Source organism: Urocampus carinirostris, chromosome 20 (genome assembly GCF_059441175.1).
Source record: "Urocampus carinirostris isolate Australia breed hairy pipefish chromosome 20, RoL_Ucar_1.0, whole genome shotgun sequence".
Taxonomy (NCBI): domain Eukaryota; kingdom Metazoa; phylum Chordata; class Actinopteri; order Syngnathiformes; family Syngnathidae; genus Urocampus; species Urocampus carinirostris.
In genome coordinates, this window is record NC_142368.1 from 9,759,640 (window position 1) to 9,775,178 (window position 15,539).

The 15,539-nt window shown below is 40.8% G+C and overlaps 2 protein-coding genes across 3 annotated transcripts in view; one reads left to right on the forward strand and one right to left on the reverse strand.

Annotated features, from left to right (window-relative positions):
• The window catches only part of chga (chromogranin A), a 569,746-nt gene that overhangs the window by 281,928 nt on the left and 272,279 nt on the right, over positions 1 to 15,539 (forward strand). The gene's annotated exons all lie outside the window — the stretch shown is intronic.
• Positions 2,057 to 13,986, reverse strand: ccnk (cyclin K). Of its 2 annotated transcripts, XM_088325516.1 has the most exons (12): positions 13,849 to 13,986; positions 10,539 to 10,777; positions 10,366 to 10,447; positions 9,026 to 9,157; positions 8,838 to 8,943; positions 8,702 to 8,759; positions 5,703 to 5,872; positions 5,436 to 5,638; positions 5,332 to 5,362; positions 5,180 to 5,254; positions 3,077 to 3,596; positions 2,057 to 2,876 (listed from the first exon to the last, which is right to left on the reverse strand). In XM_088325516.1, the coding sequence occupies exons 1-12, from the start codon at positions 13,855 to 13,857 to the stop codon at positions 2,855 to 2,857; spliced, it is 1,647 nt and encodes a 548-aa protein (XP_088181642.1). In that variant the 5' UTR covers positions 13,858 to 13,986; the 3' UTR covers positions 2,057 to 2,854. The 2 variants fall into 2 exon arrangements, with proteins under 2 accessions (XP_088181642.1, XP_088181643.1); XM_088325517.1 differs by having other exon boundaries at positions 2,057 to 3,596.

The window sequence follows — 15,539 nt, forward strand, 5'->3', positions numbered from 1 at the left end:
TCCAGAAATAAAATGAACATTTAGACTTGATGTGAAAATGAAATAATGTGAGCAAGTATAAATTAATCTGTAATTTGTATGGACTTGATTTAAAGGGATTATATAAATGATTTGACTGCTAGAGGTCTCTGTATTGTGTAGTGCAACCAAAAACAAACGCCCGAAAGAATACAAAAGATGGAGACTCATTAAAGACCAAAATGCAAAATTGTACTTCTCATTTTCTTGCTCCCGCTTTTTGGGTACCCGTAGCGGCAAGATGGCCAACAATAAGTTCATGTTACGTAAAACAAATGCATGCTTTTATTGTAGTTCCAGTATTTTGGATACGAATTAGTATTGTTCTTGAAATTATTTTTTTCTACCACTAGGGTTTCAATAATACCGCTGTCCCTATAAACTTTCTTGTTAGATAGGAGCCTCTAACGGTTGCAAATTTGAGACCCATGCCCTGAACAGTGCACCCACCAGGATCTCAAAAAATTGTATGGGTAACACTGCCTCCCTTAAAAGGTACGGCAATACCCAAATAACAGATAAATCAAATCAAGATTTCCACCATCATCCCAGTGCCAAAGAATCCCCAGATCTCATCATTGAACGATTACCGGCCCGTTGCACTGACTCCCATCATAATGAAGTGCTTTGAGAGACTGGTTAAAGAGCACATCACCTCCAGTCTCCCCTCCTCACTCGACCCCTTTCAGTTTGCCTACCGGACAAACCGCTCCACCGGGGATGCCATCTCCTCTGCGCTTCACCTGAGCCTGACCCAACTAGAGGAGAAGAACACCCATGTGCGGATGCTGTTCCTGGACTTCAGTTCAGCATTCAACACCATCATCCCACAACACCTGGTAGACAAACTGAGACTCCTGGGCTTCAACACCCCCCTGCGGAACTGGCAGCTGGACTTCCTCACTGACAGATCCCAGTCAGTGCGTGGTCTGAACATCTCCGATGTCATCACCCTCAGCATGGGCTCCCCCCAAGGCTGTGTCCTGAGCCCCCCTGCTGTTCACCCTAATGACACACGACTGCGTCCCTAGGTCAGCCACGAACCACATCGTGAAGTTTGCGGACGACACAACAGTAATGGGCCTCATCGGGGACGACAACGACCTGGCCTACAGAGAGGAGGTGGAGCAGTTGGTGGGCTGGTGCAGAGACAACAGCCTGGTCCTGAATGTTGACAAAACTAAAGAGATCATTATCGACTTCAGAAAAAAACAGCCCAACCATGCCCCACTTCTCATCAACAACAAGGCTGTGGAGGTTGTCAGCAGCACAAAGTTCCTAGGGGTGAACATCACAAACAACCTCACCTGGTCCGTGAACACAGCATCACTGGTGAAGAGGGCACAGCAGCGCCTGTACTTCCTGCGGAGGATGAGGAGAGCCCACCTGCCCCCACCCTCCCTCATCACATTCTACAGGGGCACCATAGAGAGCATCCTGACCAGCTGTATCTCTGTGTGGTGTGGGGGCTGCAGTGCCTTCGACTGGGGTAGTGTAAGGAGGGTGATGAGGACAGCAGAGAAAATCATCGGGACTTCTCTCCCCTCCATTCAGGACATTGGCCAGAAGCGCTGCCTATCCCGAGCCAAGAACATCATTATGGACCCCTCTCACCCCCATCATGGACTGTTCACTCTACTAGCCTCTGGGAAGAGGTACTGCGGTGTGCGGTGCAGGACCACCAGGTTCTGCAATAGTTTTGTCCCCCTGGCCATTAGACTATTAAATGGTCAATCACACACATAGTAAGTCTACACTGCTGCTAAATTTTTTGTTTTTTTTGCACTACTGGCAGTTCTTTATACCTAGCCACTCCTTTGCACATCTGTTATCCTCTGCACTATCGTACTACAGTGTTATTGTTACTGTATAGTGACTCGTTTACCTGACTGCCCATTTTGAACATCTGGTTAGCTGCACCTCTTGCACTCTTTGCACTACTGTATAATACTATAGTCAAATCAAGTCATTTTTATTTGTATAGCCCTTAATCACAATTGGTCTCTAATTATTTAGTTTATTATTAGTACTTCAGTACTCCAACTCAATACATTTTATTTATATCAGTACATTCAAGGAAACTGTGCAGGTCAGATGTAACGACATTTCGTTCTGTATACACGTGTACTAGAATGACAATAAAGTATATCTGAATCTGAAATCAACAATACCAATTAATGAATTTCCGCTTAACATTTATCTTGAATTGTAAATGTTAATCCTAATTTCAAAATAAATGAAAAATAATACAGGGTACCACGGAAGCAATAACACTCTTAAAAAATGTTATTTGACTTTGGATGATTGCGCTAATTGACAGATGTTCTCGCCCATAATACCTAGCACAGACTCGTCAAAATTACAGCCCACGGGTCAGATCCTGCTTGTTGGATTATTTAATTCAGCCTGCCATACATTTGTGAGTATGTCAGAAAAAGAAACGAGTCTCAAAATCATTTCTATCATAAGTTCATTTCATCTCATCTCATCAGCTGTACCGCTTAGTTATTTTTTTAAAAAGCAAACCAAATGCACTCTCTGGCCACCAGAGGGCAGTGTTGTTTGTATAGCGTTTGGAGTTAATTCAGGTGTAAAACAGAATTCATTCAATGTTAAACTAGTTAACACATTCAATTATAAATAAGTCATCAGATTAAAATTAGATTCTGAGTTCATCGCGAACGTATTTCTGGATCTGAACAATACGTGTGTAAATCTCTTCCCATATACGTGTTGGGTCAAAATGACTAATATGTAGCTTACATTTCCAGTCGCAGAAGTTCTTACCATTACAATTTAGCACTGGATAACGTTACCTAAAATTCACGCATGTCCATCATTGATACGTAATCCTTGCACTGAAACACAAATAAAAAAGAACCTTGTTAGGGCACAAATATGGAAAAGTCTACCACAAAAACCCTGACAAGACTAACACATGATTGCTGATGCATTGCTTACAGAAACTAGAAAAACAATTTATTTTTTCGGGTGTGCTAAATCAAAGATACCAAAATGAAAGCATGTTAGAAAAGTGAGGAAAACAATCCATGTTCACCTCATCCAGGCGCCACGGTTAATGGGCATGCCAGGGGGCGGGGGCAGGGGCACCTGCGGCTGGCCTTGCTGCACGGGCGGGTATCCGGTAGGGGGGAGCCCCATGGGCGGGGGCACGTGAGTCGGGGGCATGTGCGGCGGGGGGAAGTTTGTGTAGCCTGGCGGCGGGTAGCTATGAGGCATGGTGGGTGGCGGATACCCGGTAGGCGGAGGGTGGGTTGGCGGCGGGGCCGTGGGGGGCGGGTACACGTGGTAAGGTGGCATTGGTGGCGCGTAGGTAGGCGGCATTGGTGGCGCGTAGGTGGGCGCTTCGGTTTTCATCATGGACTGCAAGCTCTGGAAGCCCTCGCCCGACATGTAGGAGCTGCTGGTCGACATGAGGTAATTGGAGGGCGGGGGAGGGGGCGGTCGGTGAGGCAGGGGTGGAGGGGCGTTTGGTGGGGGAATCAGAGGGGGTGGGGGAGCCACCTCGCTGGGGGGTTCCGCCTCAGTGGGCGGGGCAGGGGCAGCAGGTTTGCGCTCTGGAAGAAAAAAAAGCAGCCAATATCAAATTTGTGGACTTTTTTTCTACAATACGCACTATTATTTTCACGATTTTTCTTTCTCCAGGAGTTAAAAATGATTTATCTATATTTTCCAAATCATAAGGCGAAACTATAAACCCGCAATTGGCCGGATATTTGAAAGTGCGCCATATAATCCGGTACACTTTATATATGGGAAAAAAAGTTAGATAAAATTGGGAAAAAAATTGGAAATGCATCGTTACGATTATATGATACTGCATACATGAACAGTTTTTTGAGAAACATTTAAAGATGCTCTCTTGTGGTTAACATGTTTTTTGTACAAACATGTTTGTTACATTTCTATGAATGATGAAAAGGGTTCATATAATCACAAATGCAACACTAGTATTTTTATTGTTATTATTTTATTTTCAGGGCTTTTTTCTTCTCGTTTGTGTTTAATGTAATATATATAAATAATGTTTGGTTCACAATCATTTTTGCCAGTGTGATGTTACTGTTCTGCCTTTGAGAAACATTGTATAGAGGGGTCTCGGAACGCCCTCTTTTGGTTAATCTTGTTAATAGTTGATTGCTGAGTGAGGACCATTTATGAATGAATTTTTGTGGTGAAACCAGACATCACAATGTTAATTTATGTTCAATGAAAACATAATTTAATTTGAATGTACCCATTTTTATGAAACCCTGGCTCTTAACTTTAATATGAAAAATATAGCACAAAAGACTATCATCGTCATAAATACGGTATATGGAATTTTTGGGGTACCTTTTTTCTAGAAAACTTCTCAAAGACACCATCGTTTTTAAGTACATAATTTGGATTCATTTTAAAGACTAAAAAAGAATACACTTCCTGTAGCTATGGAACTCATTATTTTATCTTTTTAGATTTTTTGTGATTTAAATAAAAAACAACAAAAAAAGCCTTATGTTAAGGAGAACTCCAATAAAACTTTTTTTTAAATGGACAATGTGTATCTAACGCATTCTTGTGATTAAAAATACTTAAAGAAAAACAAGATTGATTTAAATAATAAGCAAAAATACATGAACTATATTATGAACAACCATTTTTTTTAAATACTCATGGGTAGAGATATTAACATTTACCAAAAAGCTCAAAAAGGCTTAATGCTTTTTGGGTCTTTGTGTTCTTGCTTGTGGTTTTTAGCACTCGTTTTCATTCGCACGACACCAGGGGTCTCCAAGATGGTGCCTCTTAAGAGAACCTGAGTAGCCTGGCGACTGGTTCTGAAAATAGCTCACTAGTGATGAGTAACTAATAGTAGTTCTCAGCTTCAAAAGGTTGGAGACCCCCGCACTACACATACAGCGACATCTAGAGGTCAAACAATACACTCTGTTGCTTTAAAATAATCCTAAAGTAAAAACATACTATCCTTGCTCTTTCATCTCCATTGTTTGTCATTTTATTTTTGGCATGAATGTAATTTATAGAATGAAATTACTGCAAATATAAAAACATGCTGAATTTGATATAGCAGCGACAATATAATATACTAAAGACTCCAATTTTTAATGGTGATTCTGCAGTTTTTTTTTTAGCTTACCAGGTGGTAGCGGCGGCTGCGAGGCAGGCAGGGGTGGCATGGGGCTCTCCAGTCGAGGAATCTTTGATCCTTGTTCTGAACATAAAAGCATATTGAGTGTGTTAAAAAAAATGTCATCGGTAACTATTCTACAGAATCCTACAGCGGTGTACCTGGGGGCTTTGCTTCTTCCTTGGGGGAGGTCTACAGGGAGAACAAAGCTTTTAGTGGCCGGCGGCATCAAGTGCATGCAAAACAGCAAAAAACAGCGACTAACGTGTGTTCGTTTTAGTTGCCGTGCAGGGCTTTCTCCCTGCGGTGATGTTTTCTTTGCCGGCGGCGGCGGGTTAGCAACTGCCGAGGGTGCCGGCGGGGTCGGAGTTAGGGTTGGGGCCCCGGGCCCCCGTTCCCTTTCCTGCAGCTGCTGGGGGATGGGTTTGTTGCCGTGAGAGTACAGGTCCAGGATCTGATGGCAGATGTCTGCCGAGCAACAGTTTCAGTATTTATGGTGGCTTTTTGAAAAACTCTGCGGTGTCTGCGCTACCTTCGAGGAGCTCGACAGGGACGTCCTGGACAAACTGCTCCCACCAACGACGAGACGACTGCTTGGCGGTCCACTCCTGGAGGTCGAACTTGCACAGGCGGCCCGCCAGGTACATGACGGCCACCGCGATGATCTCTGGCTCCCATTGCAGCGACAGCATGGTGCACAGGCTGGTGGGTCAAAGAGAAAGGGGAAGAAGGGTCACCTCACAGGTCATCCAGAAACCAGAAATTTTGTAGAGCGTTGTTTTTCATCCAGTATTAGGGACACATGAGCGGGCCGCACAGTGTTGGTAAGAACAGGTTCAGTTGGCTAAACTCGGAGTTTTGTAAAACGTTGTTAATAAAATGTTGTAGTTCGTCTACTGTCCTTACTTTATGGTGCATTGCAGCGTTATTTCAGCTTCTTACTTGTGCAGACCATGAATTGGAGTGTCTTCCGAACAGTGTTTGGCGCGTTACTTACAAATATTAATATAGTTACTCATTACTTTTTCCAAAAAGTAAATGAGTTAGTAACTGAATTACATTAGAGTGAAAATAACTAATTATCAAGTAAATAAACTATTACTTTAAAAAGAAATTGTTGTTTGTCAAAGGATCTGCTATTTTGTGAGCAGTATTCGAGCCCAAATGAATAGAAAACAACAGACAGTAAGTTGTGTTACAGAACCATGTAATATGTAGTGCACCTCATCAGCAAGATTTATCCAAATCTAAACAGTAAAACAATATAATAAAACAACAATAAATCAAAACAATTGGGTTAAGTAATCTAAAGAAAAAAATACAATAACATTAGCAAAAAAGAGAGAACAGAATAATCAACTTTACGTTTTTATCTAAACATATTAACACTAAAAAACACAGGAGATAAAATCAAATCATCTATAATTTTACAAAAAAAAAAACACTGTGCTTGCGTGGGTTTCCTTCGAGCACTCTGGTTTCCTCCCACATTCCAAAGACATGCATTTCAGGTGAATTGGCCGGTCCAAATTGTCCCTAGGTGTGAATGAGCGAGCGAGTTGTCTGTCCCTGTGTGCCCTGCAATTGGCTGGCAACCAGTTCAGGGTGTCCCCTGCCCACTGCCCGATGATTGCTGGGATGGGCTCCAGCACCCCCGCGACCCTACTCAGGATAAACGGTGCAGCTAGTGAGATAGTGAGACATTAAATTCAATGCAAACCTTTTTAATGCTCAAAACATTTCAAATCAACAAAACATAGTCCCCCCAAGAATGCATATTGCCCAATCATAAGAGAAGAAAGGTGTCTTTGAGGGAACCAGCTGTTGATTGGTTGGCAGCCGGTTCCCTTTGTTCACCCTTAGAGACAATTTGTATGCGAACGACACGAGTTGCTGCAGCACTGGTGCTGTCAAATACAGGGCTCACATTTTTCACGAATCATTTGCCTTGTCTTTCGACGCATTAATAAATACGATATTCGTGATTGCTATCTAACTATATTGGAGCATCAAAGACATGACGTAAACAACTCGGAGGAGGAAGGAAAACCGCGCCGCTGAAAACTGCCTTCAGTTTGCGGGGGTATGAAATTGTTTTTTTAATATATATATATATATATATATATATATATATATAAATAAAACTACTGAAAATAATCCAGACACTGCTTCTGAAGACTATTGTGATGCTCATTCACATTTTAAGTATTATTTTTGTTATGTTCTAGAAAAAAAATAGTTAAACAGGTTAAAAATACAGTAATATCCAATTTACAGCAGAATTATTAACCAACATGAATAACCTGTACCTCCTGAGCCCCAGGGACTAGGGCTGCATGCTTTTGGGAAACAACCCAATTGCGATTTTCCAGACCCGTATTGCAATTTCAATTTCAATTTTAAAAGGAAAGTGCATTTTCTGTGCTAGTTTTTTTATTTGTGAGTACTTAACCCTTGCATGCTTGACCTACCAGTACATACACTCTTCCATGATTGGGGTGGATAATTAGTGGGGAAAAACTAAAAATATTAATGGCATCATGTCATACACATGTTTTATGTGGAATGACAATATCACAACTTTTTTTCCAAGATTTTCGAGAACAACAACCCATGGGGTAATTTTTGATTCCACTTATGCATCCAGGGGTAATACTACTGAAAAGGTCTAACTTGTTAAAAGTCAGCTAGCGGGCTGTCAGACTGTTGAGAAACAAAGAGGTGTCTGTATGATGTCACCAGTCACTGGTGCTTTTGGAGTCTCCAAATGACGACTTTTGGAAACGCCAAGACATACCCATAGAAAAATGTGCAAGATACTAATGTTGAGATTTTCCGATTGTGACCAAATATGACCTGGTACCAGGTAAGGCTTTATGTATTTGTCACAGCTGATTTCCAGCTAAGATTCCCATGCTACATCTTACATATCCTTGCAAATAAAATTCAGGCAAGAAAAAAAGCCTACCGTTTATGAGTGTTCCAACTTAGCCTGCTCAGTATTAGTAGCATTTGCAGTGATTATTTCAGTTAGGGACAGAACGTCAGAGTGTTACCTTTCAAAAGAGACCAAAACCGTCCAGATTATCCAAACGTTTCACCAACAGCATTCAATTTACTTTGGGTCGATCTTGGATTGAGATTTTTAGGTAAATTTTCAGCATCATAAATAGGTTTAATTTAAGTAAAGAGTATCCTCTTATGGGGAGCTTTGTAAGGGTTGCAGTCTATAAATCCTTGGAAAAAAAAAAAAAAAAAACGCACTGAAAGGAGATTGCAAGATTTCGGTCAATTGTGCAGCCCCACCAAGGACCACAAAAAGAAAAACGTACTGTCAATTTAAACAACAAGATAAATTAACCTTTGTAAAAACAAACAAAACTGATGCCAGGAATGGATTTTTCGGTGTGCATCGAGATTTTTTGATGACAAAAATGTGCCTCATCTCAAAACACTTACATTCCCAAGACTCAATAGGAGCTTGTGTTATCTTTTGTCTGGAATCCCTCGGATACAATAAGAGAGGCTCACCTGTCATTGACGAAAGTCCACGCCATTTGGAGAACCTTGCACACTTTGTTTTTCTCACCTGCCACAAAAAAGAAAAACAAGTCCATCGTCAAACTTGCACAAATTGCTATTGTTATGACATCCACCTTGAACCAACCTTTGAGCTGCTTGACGTAACGCAAGAGGAACATGTACGGGTGTTCCACCTGTAAGTCAAACTTGATGGTTTGCAGGAGAATTCGCTCCAACACCATCACTTCCTCCTGGAAATGCATGCCCAAAAGTTTTTTTAAATTTTGTTTAGCAAAAATATTTACTTTTATCAAAGCGGTTTGTGAAGTGGACCTTGGGATCATCTCCAAATTGAGCAAACTGCACGTCATTGAGCAAACTGCGAGCTGTCTTGATGATGTCTTTACACTTTTTGGGGGTTTCCTCCACTTTGCCGGCCAGGAACAGACAACAAGCGCCCGTCACCTCAAACAAAAACATTCCGTTAACATGACAAGTGGTTAGGGATTTTAAAAAAACAACAACAACGTGATTCCCTTTGCCTGACTAGTGATCCTTTGCTGTAGTGGTTTAACTTTCACGGTTTCCCTACTTCTCCAATTTTCATCTTGTGTGTTTTGCATTCTGATTGGATAAACAGTCGCTGTGACCCCTTTTTGCCTGTGTGGTAATGGCATCGTGATCTAAAGTGTACAATTAGATCAAACAGATTGCTGAAACTATTATGTATGCGCATGTCTTTTTCAACTTCAAGTTTCTCTCAAAGGCATCGTGTGAAGAAAATTATCTGGAACAAAGGCACCGGCGGCCGGGGCAAAAAGGCAGAGAAAGATGCTTTCTATCGCCAACAAAGTTGGAATTCTTGATCTGCTAAACTTGCTTAGGAACCACATGCGGCTCTTTGATGCTCAATAATGGATCCCTGGCGCTTATTCAAAAATGTTTGATAATGGAAAATATATGGTTTTTGTAAATGGGCAAACAAGACATATTCTTTACGTTTTCCAACAAATATAGATGGATACATTATGTGTTTCCATCATTATAAGGCTTACTTATGGCTTTTAACTTTTTGTGGCTCCAAAGGTCTTTTTTTTTTGTGGTCATATAAAGTTCTTCATGATGCGGCAGTGGCTCAGGAGGTAGAGCGCTCGTCTTGGGATCAAAAGATCGCAGTTCGAATCCCGGCTCCTCCGTGTTACATGTCGAAGTGTCCTTGGGCAAGTCACTGAACCCCTAATGCCCCCAATAAGCAGGTTAGCGCCTTACATGGCTGCACGGCCACTATTGGGAAATGTAAAGCACACTGTAAAGCGCTTTGGGAAGTCTTGACTTGAAAAGCGCTATATAAATGCAGATCATTTCATTTCATTTCCACAAAATAGCTACAAAGTATCCAGTGAAGTGGATCGTGTAAATCAATACCGTTGTCAGATTATTTTTGAATTTATAATTTGACAGTACAGAAAGTTATTTGTAAATTATTTTTTATAAAGTACATTAATTTTATTTTTTATGAAACACTTGAGCCTGTAAATTGGGTTTGTTGTTTGGTTTTAATGTATAACACACAATTTCATGAATAAATATAAACATTTCTTCTTTGCAAGGTTTTGAGTATCACAGGTCATTTTTGGAACACAGCTCCAGTGAAAAATGAGTGCTGAACTTACATATCTGGGGAACTGCTTGAACGAGTGAAACATGTAAAATCGATGGAAGTAGATGATGCCCGTTGCCAGCGTGTCGTAATGTCTGATACAAGTCAAAGGAAGAAACAACAGAAGCTTGCCTACGTTACGCCAGTAGAACTGGCATCATTTAAACGCTACTTGGAAAAGGATACAGTCCGAGTCGAGTGCCCACGTCGAAGATGAAGCGGGCTCCCTCCCTGCGGTAGCGTGCCTCCGTGCCCGGGTCCAGGCCTTCGGACTGAGAGGGCGTGTGTGCTAGGTCCTTCTTGTCCCAGTACCAGCACGGCTTAATGTGGTCCAGCATGGCCTGCTGGCTTGCCGTTGCGTTTTCTTTCAACTCCTTCGTCAGCTGGGGAGAGGCCATTGAGGAGGAGGGGCCCGCATTGACCGTCTGCAGGTCACAAAGCAAAACAACACCCCACATTTAAGACATCACGCTATTTTATAAAAAAACATTTGCGTTTTTTTCGGACCAGTATTGCAATATTGATGCGATTTGCGTTTTAAAAATAAAAGTGCATTTACTGTGCTTGTTTTTTGTGTGAGTACAGACGCTGCCTTACTTACGAACAAGATAGGTTCCGGACGATCGTTCGTAAGTTAAATTTGCTCGTAAGTTGCTTCACTGCTATATTTTGTATGTTTAAGGTTCATAGAAGTATGTTTAAGGTTTGTATAAGTAACCTGTATTGTTATGTACTAAAAAATAAACATTTCATAAAATAATATGCTCTAGAAATATAAAGTTGGGTTTCACTTACTATTGGAAGATGCGCTTCAAGAGGTCCTCCTACCTGGTAAAAAAGCGTTCCAACCATTTTCTCAACCGCATCAAGCTTTCTTATTCCACTTTCATTTCAAAAGAAACTGCTCGCCTATTCTCCTCTACTCGGAAAAAGGTGCACACAATACATAATCTAACTAACAGCAATGTCCAGATATTTTTTGAAAACCCCCAAAAAATGATTATATCTACCATTTTATCTAAGTCGAATGGTTGTAAGTAGGGGAGCGTCTATACTTACTCATAGTGACATGCTTTAAATTTAAGAAAACATGGCCCTCTTTTGGGGAGCGTAACTGTCCGCTAACAAATGGTGGGAGTCTGGCAAAGTGTGATGCCTGCAAACTTTGGATCGTTTTTATTGGCCTGAGCCATTAAAACACGAACTTTGACAATGTTTCACTTTAGAACGGGGATTGGGAATGTATGGCTCACAAGCGAGTTGTGGATCTTTTCCTGAGTACATCGGACTCGCAGAAAAAAAAAAAAAAAAACTCTCTCTTTTTTTTTTAAACACGTTTAGTAGTGGCAGGAGCACTGTAGTGCTTTTGTACCTTTAAGGCTGGTAAGAAGAAATGTCATCTGGATTTTTTTATGTGTCTCTTAGCCAATAAGATGCGTCAGAATACAGATGCGAGTGACGTCTGCCTTCCACCCTATCCTGGATATTTTGGCAAGAGTACAGTTTAGGAATGACAACAATGTGCATGAGGACTTTAAAAACAATTTATTGTAGATTTCAAAGATTTACAAAATTTGCATCCACACGATGGAATGGAGGACGAATAATCACCACTCGACTCCCAAGGTTAGAACTGTGACCAGGTCACTTATCTGAAAGTAATACTTGTATTGTATTGTATCGTATCGTTATCGAGTTGGAGTAGTAAGTCACATTTTTACAAATGATCTCTTCTAGCACCTTGTTTTGAAACCATTATTCCCGACAAAAATGACCAAGAATACATCTTAAGTAACTGTGGGAGGGAGACTCATTTAAAGTGGAATATTTGTGGGTGTATGGTGATAATTTGGAATTCTTATTATTTAATATATATACATATTTAATAGAACACCACACAGTAAAAGAAATGCAGCCAATGACTTTTTTTCTTTTCATGCATGTTGCAACAAACATTACATAAAGAAAAATTAACAAGATACCCGAAAAAAAAAAAAAGTGACTGGTTGAAGTTAAAGGCTTATAGAAGATCTCATCTCATTAGCCGTACCGCTTATCCTCATTAGGGTCGCGGGGGGGGGGGGGGGGGGGCTGGAGCCCATCCAAGCCATCTCCGGGCAGTGGGCAGGGGACACCCTGAACCGGTTGCCAGCCAATCGCAGGGCACACGGGGATAGACAACTCACTCGCTCATTCACACCTAGGGACAATTTGGACCGGCCAATTCACCTGAAATGCATGTTTTTGGAACGTGGGAGGAAACCGGAGTGCCCGGAGGAAACCCACGCAAGCACGGGGAGAACATACAAACTCCGCACAGGAAGTCTGGAGCTGGATTTGAACCCACGCAGGAGGTTCCCATGACATGAACTGTGCCGCACAAGTGCTAACCACTGCGCCGCCGTGCTGCCCCCTTATAGAAGATCTTACTTCCAAATATAACTTCTTGCATGATTATTTTAACTGATAACTTGGTCATATTTATCATGGCTTTAGTCATTATGAAAGTATTTTGTTAGTCCATATAGAAGTGATCACATTTTTAGTATCAAGATATACATTTGACAGTTTAAGGTCCCCCCCGCCCCATCCTCCTCAATTCCTAGATATCACAAGGGAGTGAAGGAAGTAAAGTTCATGGAGCAAGTGTGAGAAGCATCGTTTCTCATGAAACCAAGCGATTGCGTTTGTCCATATATGAGGTTTGGCGACTTTGTTCAATTCAGTCTTAAATTATTTCGTGTGATTCTTGCTTTCGTCGCTCTTCTAGTCAAAAAAGGTTTCTGACCCTGCTTTAGTTGTAGTTACAGTTGTATTAGGTCTTAAAAAAACGATTTATCACCTCTTATTTCAACTAGAATGTTTTCCCCCTCCCTTTGAAGACATTTAGGCTGGAGGGCATGGTTTGAAGGTTTCTTCAGTGCAGGTGAATCAAGTGATGAAGTCATCAGAAGCTTCCAGATAATTCTTATAACAAGTCCGATCATTTGAATCACTTGTGTTGGAGGAGGCAATCACCCAAACTAGCAGAATTTCGAAAACCGGATTTGCACACACGTGATTTGATGTCATTTCTGCACAGATCGTGTACTACAAACTAACCAATACATACTAACCAATACAGCCTCACGATTAAACGTGTTTTTGAGAATTGCAGCTTCCAACTGTAGCACTACATGTAACTTCGTTCTATCCAATTACATTATAATTCACTACCCAGGCAACAAATTGAATACAATTTCCGTTTGGAATTGCTTGGAATGCAATACACAACACAATTCCGTTCAATTATGTCACTACAACTGTAATTCAACACTGGAAATACATTTTGTTGAAAATGCAACGTAATAAAAAAAAAAAAATTGTTTAGCTGCGCAGCCTACGCGCTTCGAGGCTGGCTCACAAGCTGAATGCTAAACTCCTTTCGAAAATGGTCCCACCAATATTAAAAAAACACATATAGGTATATTTTTATCAACGGCAGAGGGTTTCCTACCTTCAACATGTCGTCACCGGCGTAAAAAAATGTAACCAGTCAATGATAGACTCAAAATGTGCTAAAAAATAGCATTCATTGTGACCAAAGAGAGCGGCGCCATTATGGATTTTCTACCGGATGTGACGTGAAATGAAGTCATTCAGTCTATTATATATATAAAAAAAACCCAAACGGAAATACAGTATGTTTTTACGTTTTTACATTTTATATATATTTTTAATATTCACGATTTTTTTAAAAAAAAGGTAAAATTACAGTTTTGCCCCCAAAATGTTTTATATCACATTTTTCTGTTTTTAATTCCTAAATTAACGCCATGCACCTTTTTCCAATAACTGTAATAATAATAAATCATATTTCACACCCAAATGGATAAATAAAACCCATACCATGAAGTGTAATGATATGCAAAATATTATACTGTTTGATTTGACACGTAAGGTGCATTTTTATTTCATTTCCGTCAACGCTTTTACCGTTTCAAGCATGCGCTTATCAATTCATACGCTGGAGGGCGTTATATAACTGCAGTACTTGTCAACAGTGGTGATGTGTCTTTTAATTAAATGTGACGCCTGACATGGTAGGAAAAGGTATTTGAGATCAAGTGCTGCAGTACAAGTGGCGTGTAATTTAATCAAATCTGACGTTTGACAATATTTTTAATTATTTCTCGTGTTTTAATCACAACTCATAGAAAGGGTTTGCGAGAAAATACATTTCAGCTATTCGCAGTGGTGCCTGTTGTTATTTGACAATTTGATTTTGGTTTTGATTTCTGAGGACCTACACGTGAACGAAACTTACATTTCCCACTTCAAAGAGATTTAAAGATGTTTTGCCTCTGTTGTAAGATTGAAATGTGTCACAACCTATAAAATCGTAAGCATTTTTCTGCTGTATTCTTTTCATCCTTTAAAATTATCACTACAGTTTTTTAACCAAGTTGGAATTTAGTGGTAATTAATACATCTGATTATTATCTTCATGTTTTAATGTTTTATTTACTCCTTGTATTATTCACTTGTCGCCATATATATCACTTAATAATAATAAAAACAATAATATTAATAATCCATCCATCATCTGCACCGCTTATCCTCAGTAGGGTCGCAGGGGCACTGGAGCCCATCCCAGTTATCTTTGAACAGTGGGCAGGGGACACCCTCAACTGGTTGCTAGCCAGTTGCAGTGCACACTGACAGACAACTTACTTGCTCACTCATTCCCACCTAGGGACAATTTGTACGGGCCAATTAACCTAACATGCATGTTTTTGGAATGTGGGAGGAAACCAGAGTGCCCAGAGGAAACCCACGCAAACACGGGGAGAACATGCAATTACCACACAGGAGGTGTGATCTCATGACCTAAGAACTGTGACGCATAAGCGCTAACCACCGCCCCACCATGCTGCCCTAATAATAATCTCATCTCATCTCATCAGCCGTACCGCTTATCCTCATTAGGGTCGCGGGGGGGCTGGAGCCCATCCCAGCCATCTCCGGGCAGTGGGCAGGGGACACCCTGAACTGGTTGCCAGCCAATCGCAGGGCCTAATAATAATGATAGATGTTATTTTGAAGCGCCTTTCAGGACACCCACGTTTGTAGAACACTGAATATATTGTATGATATGAATATATTAAGTAGTGATTGTACAATCTCTACATTGTTCTACATGGTGTT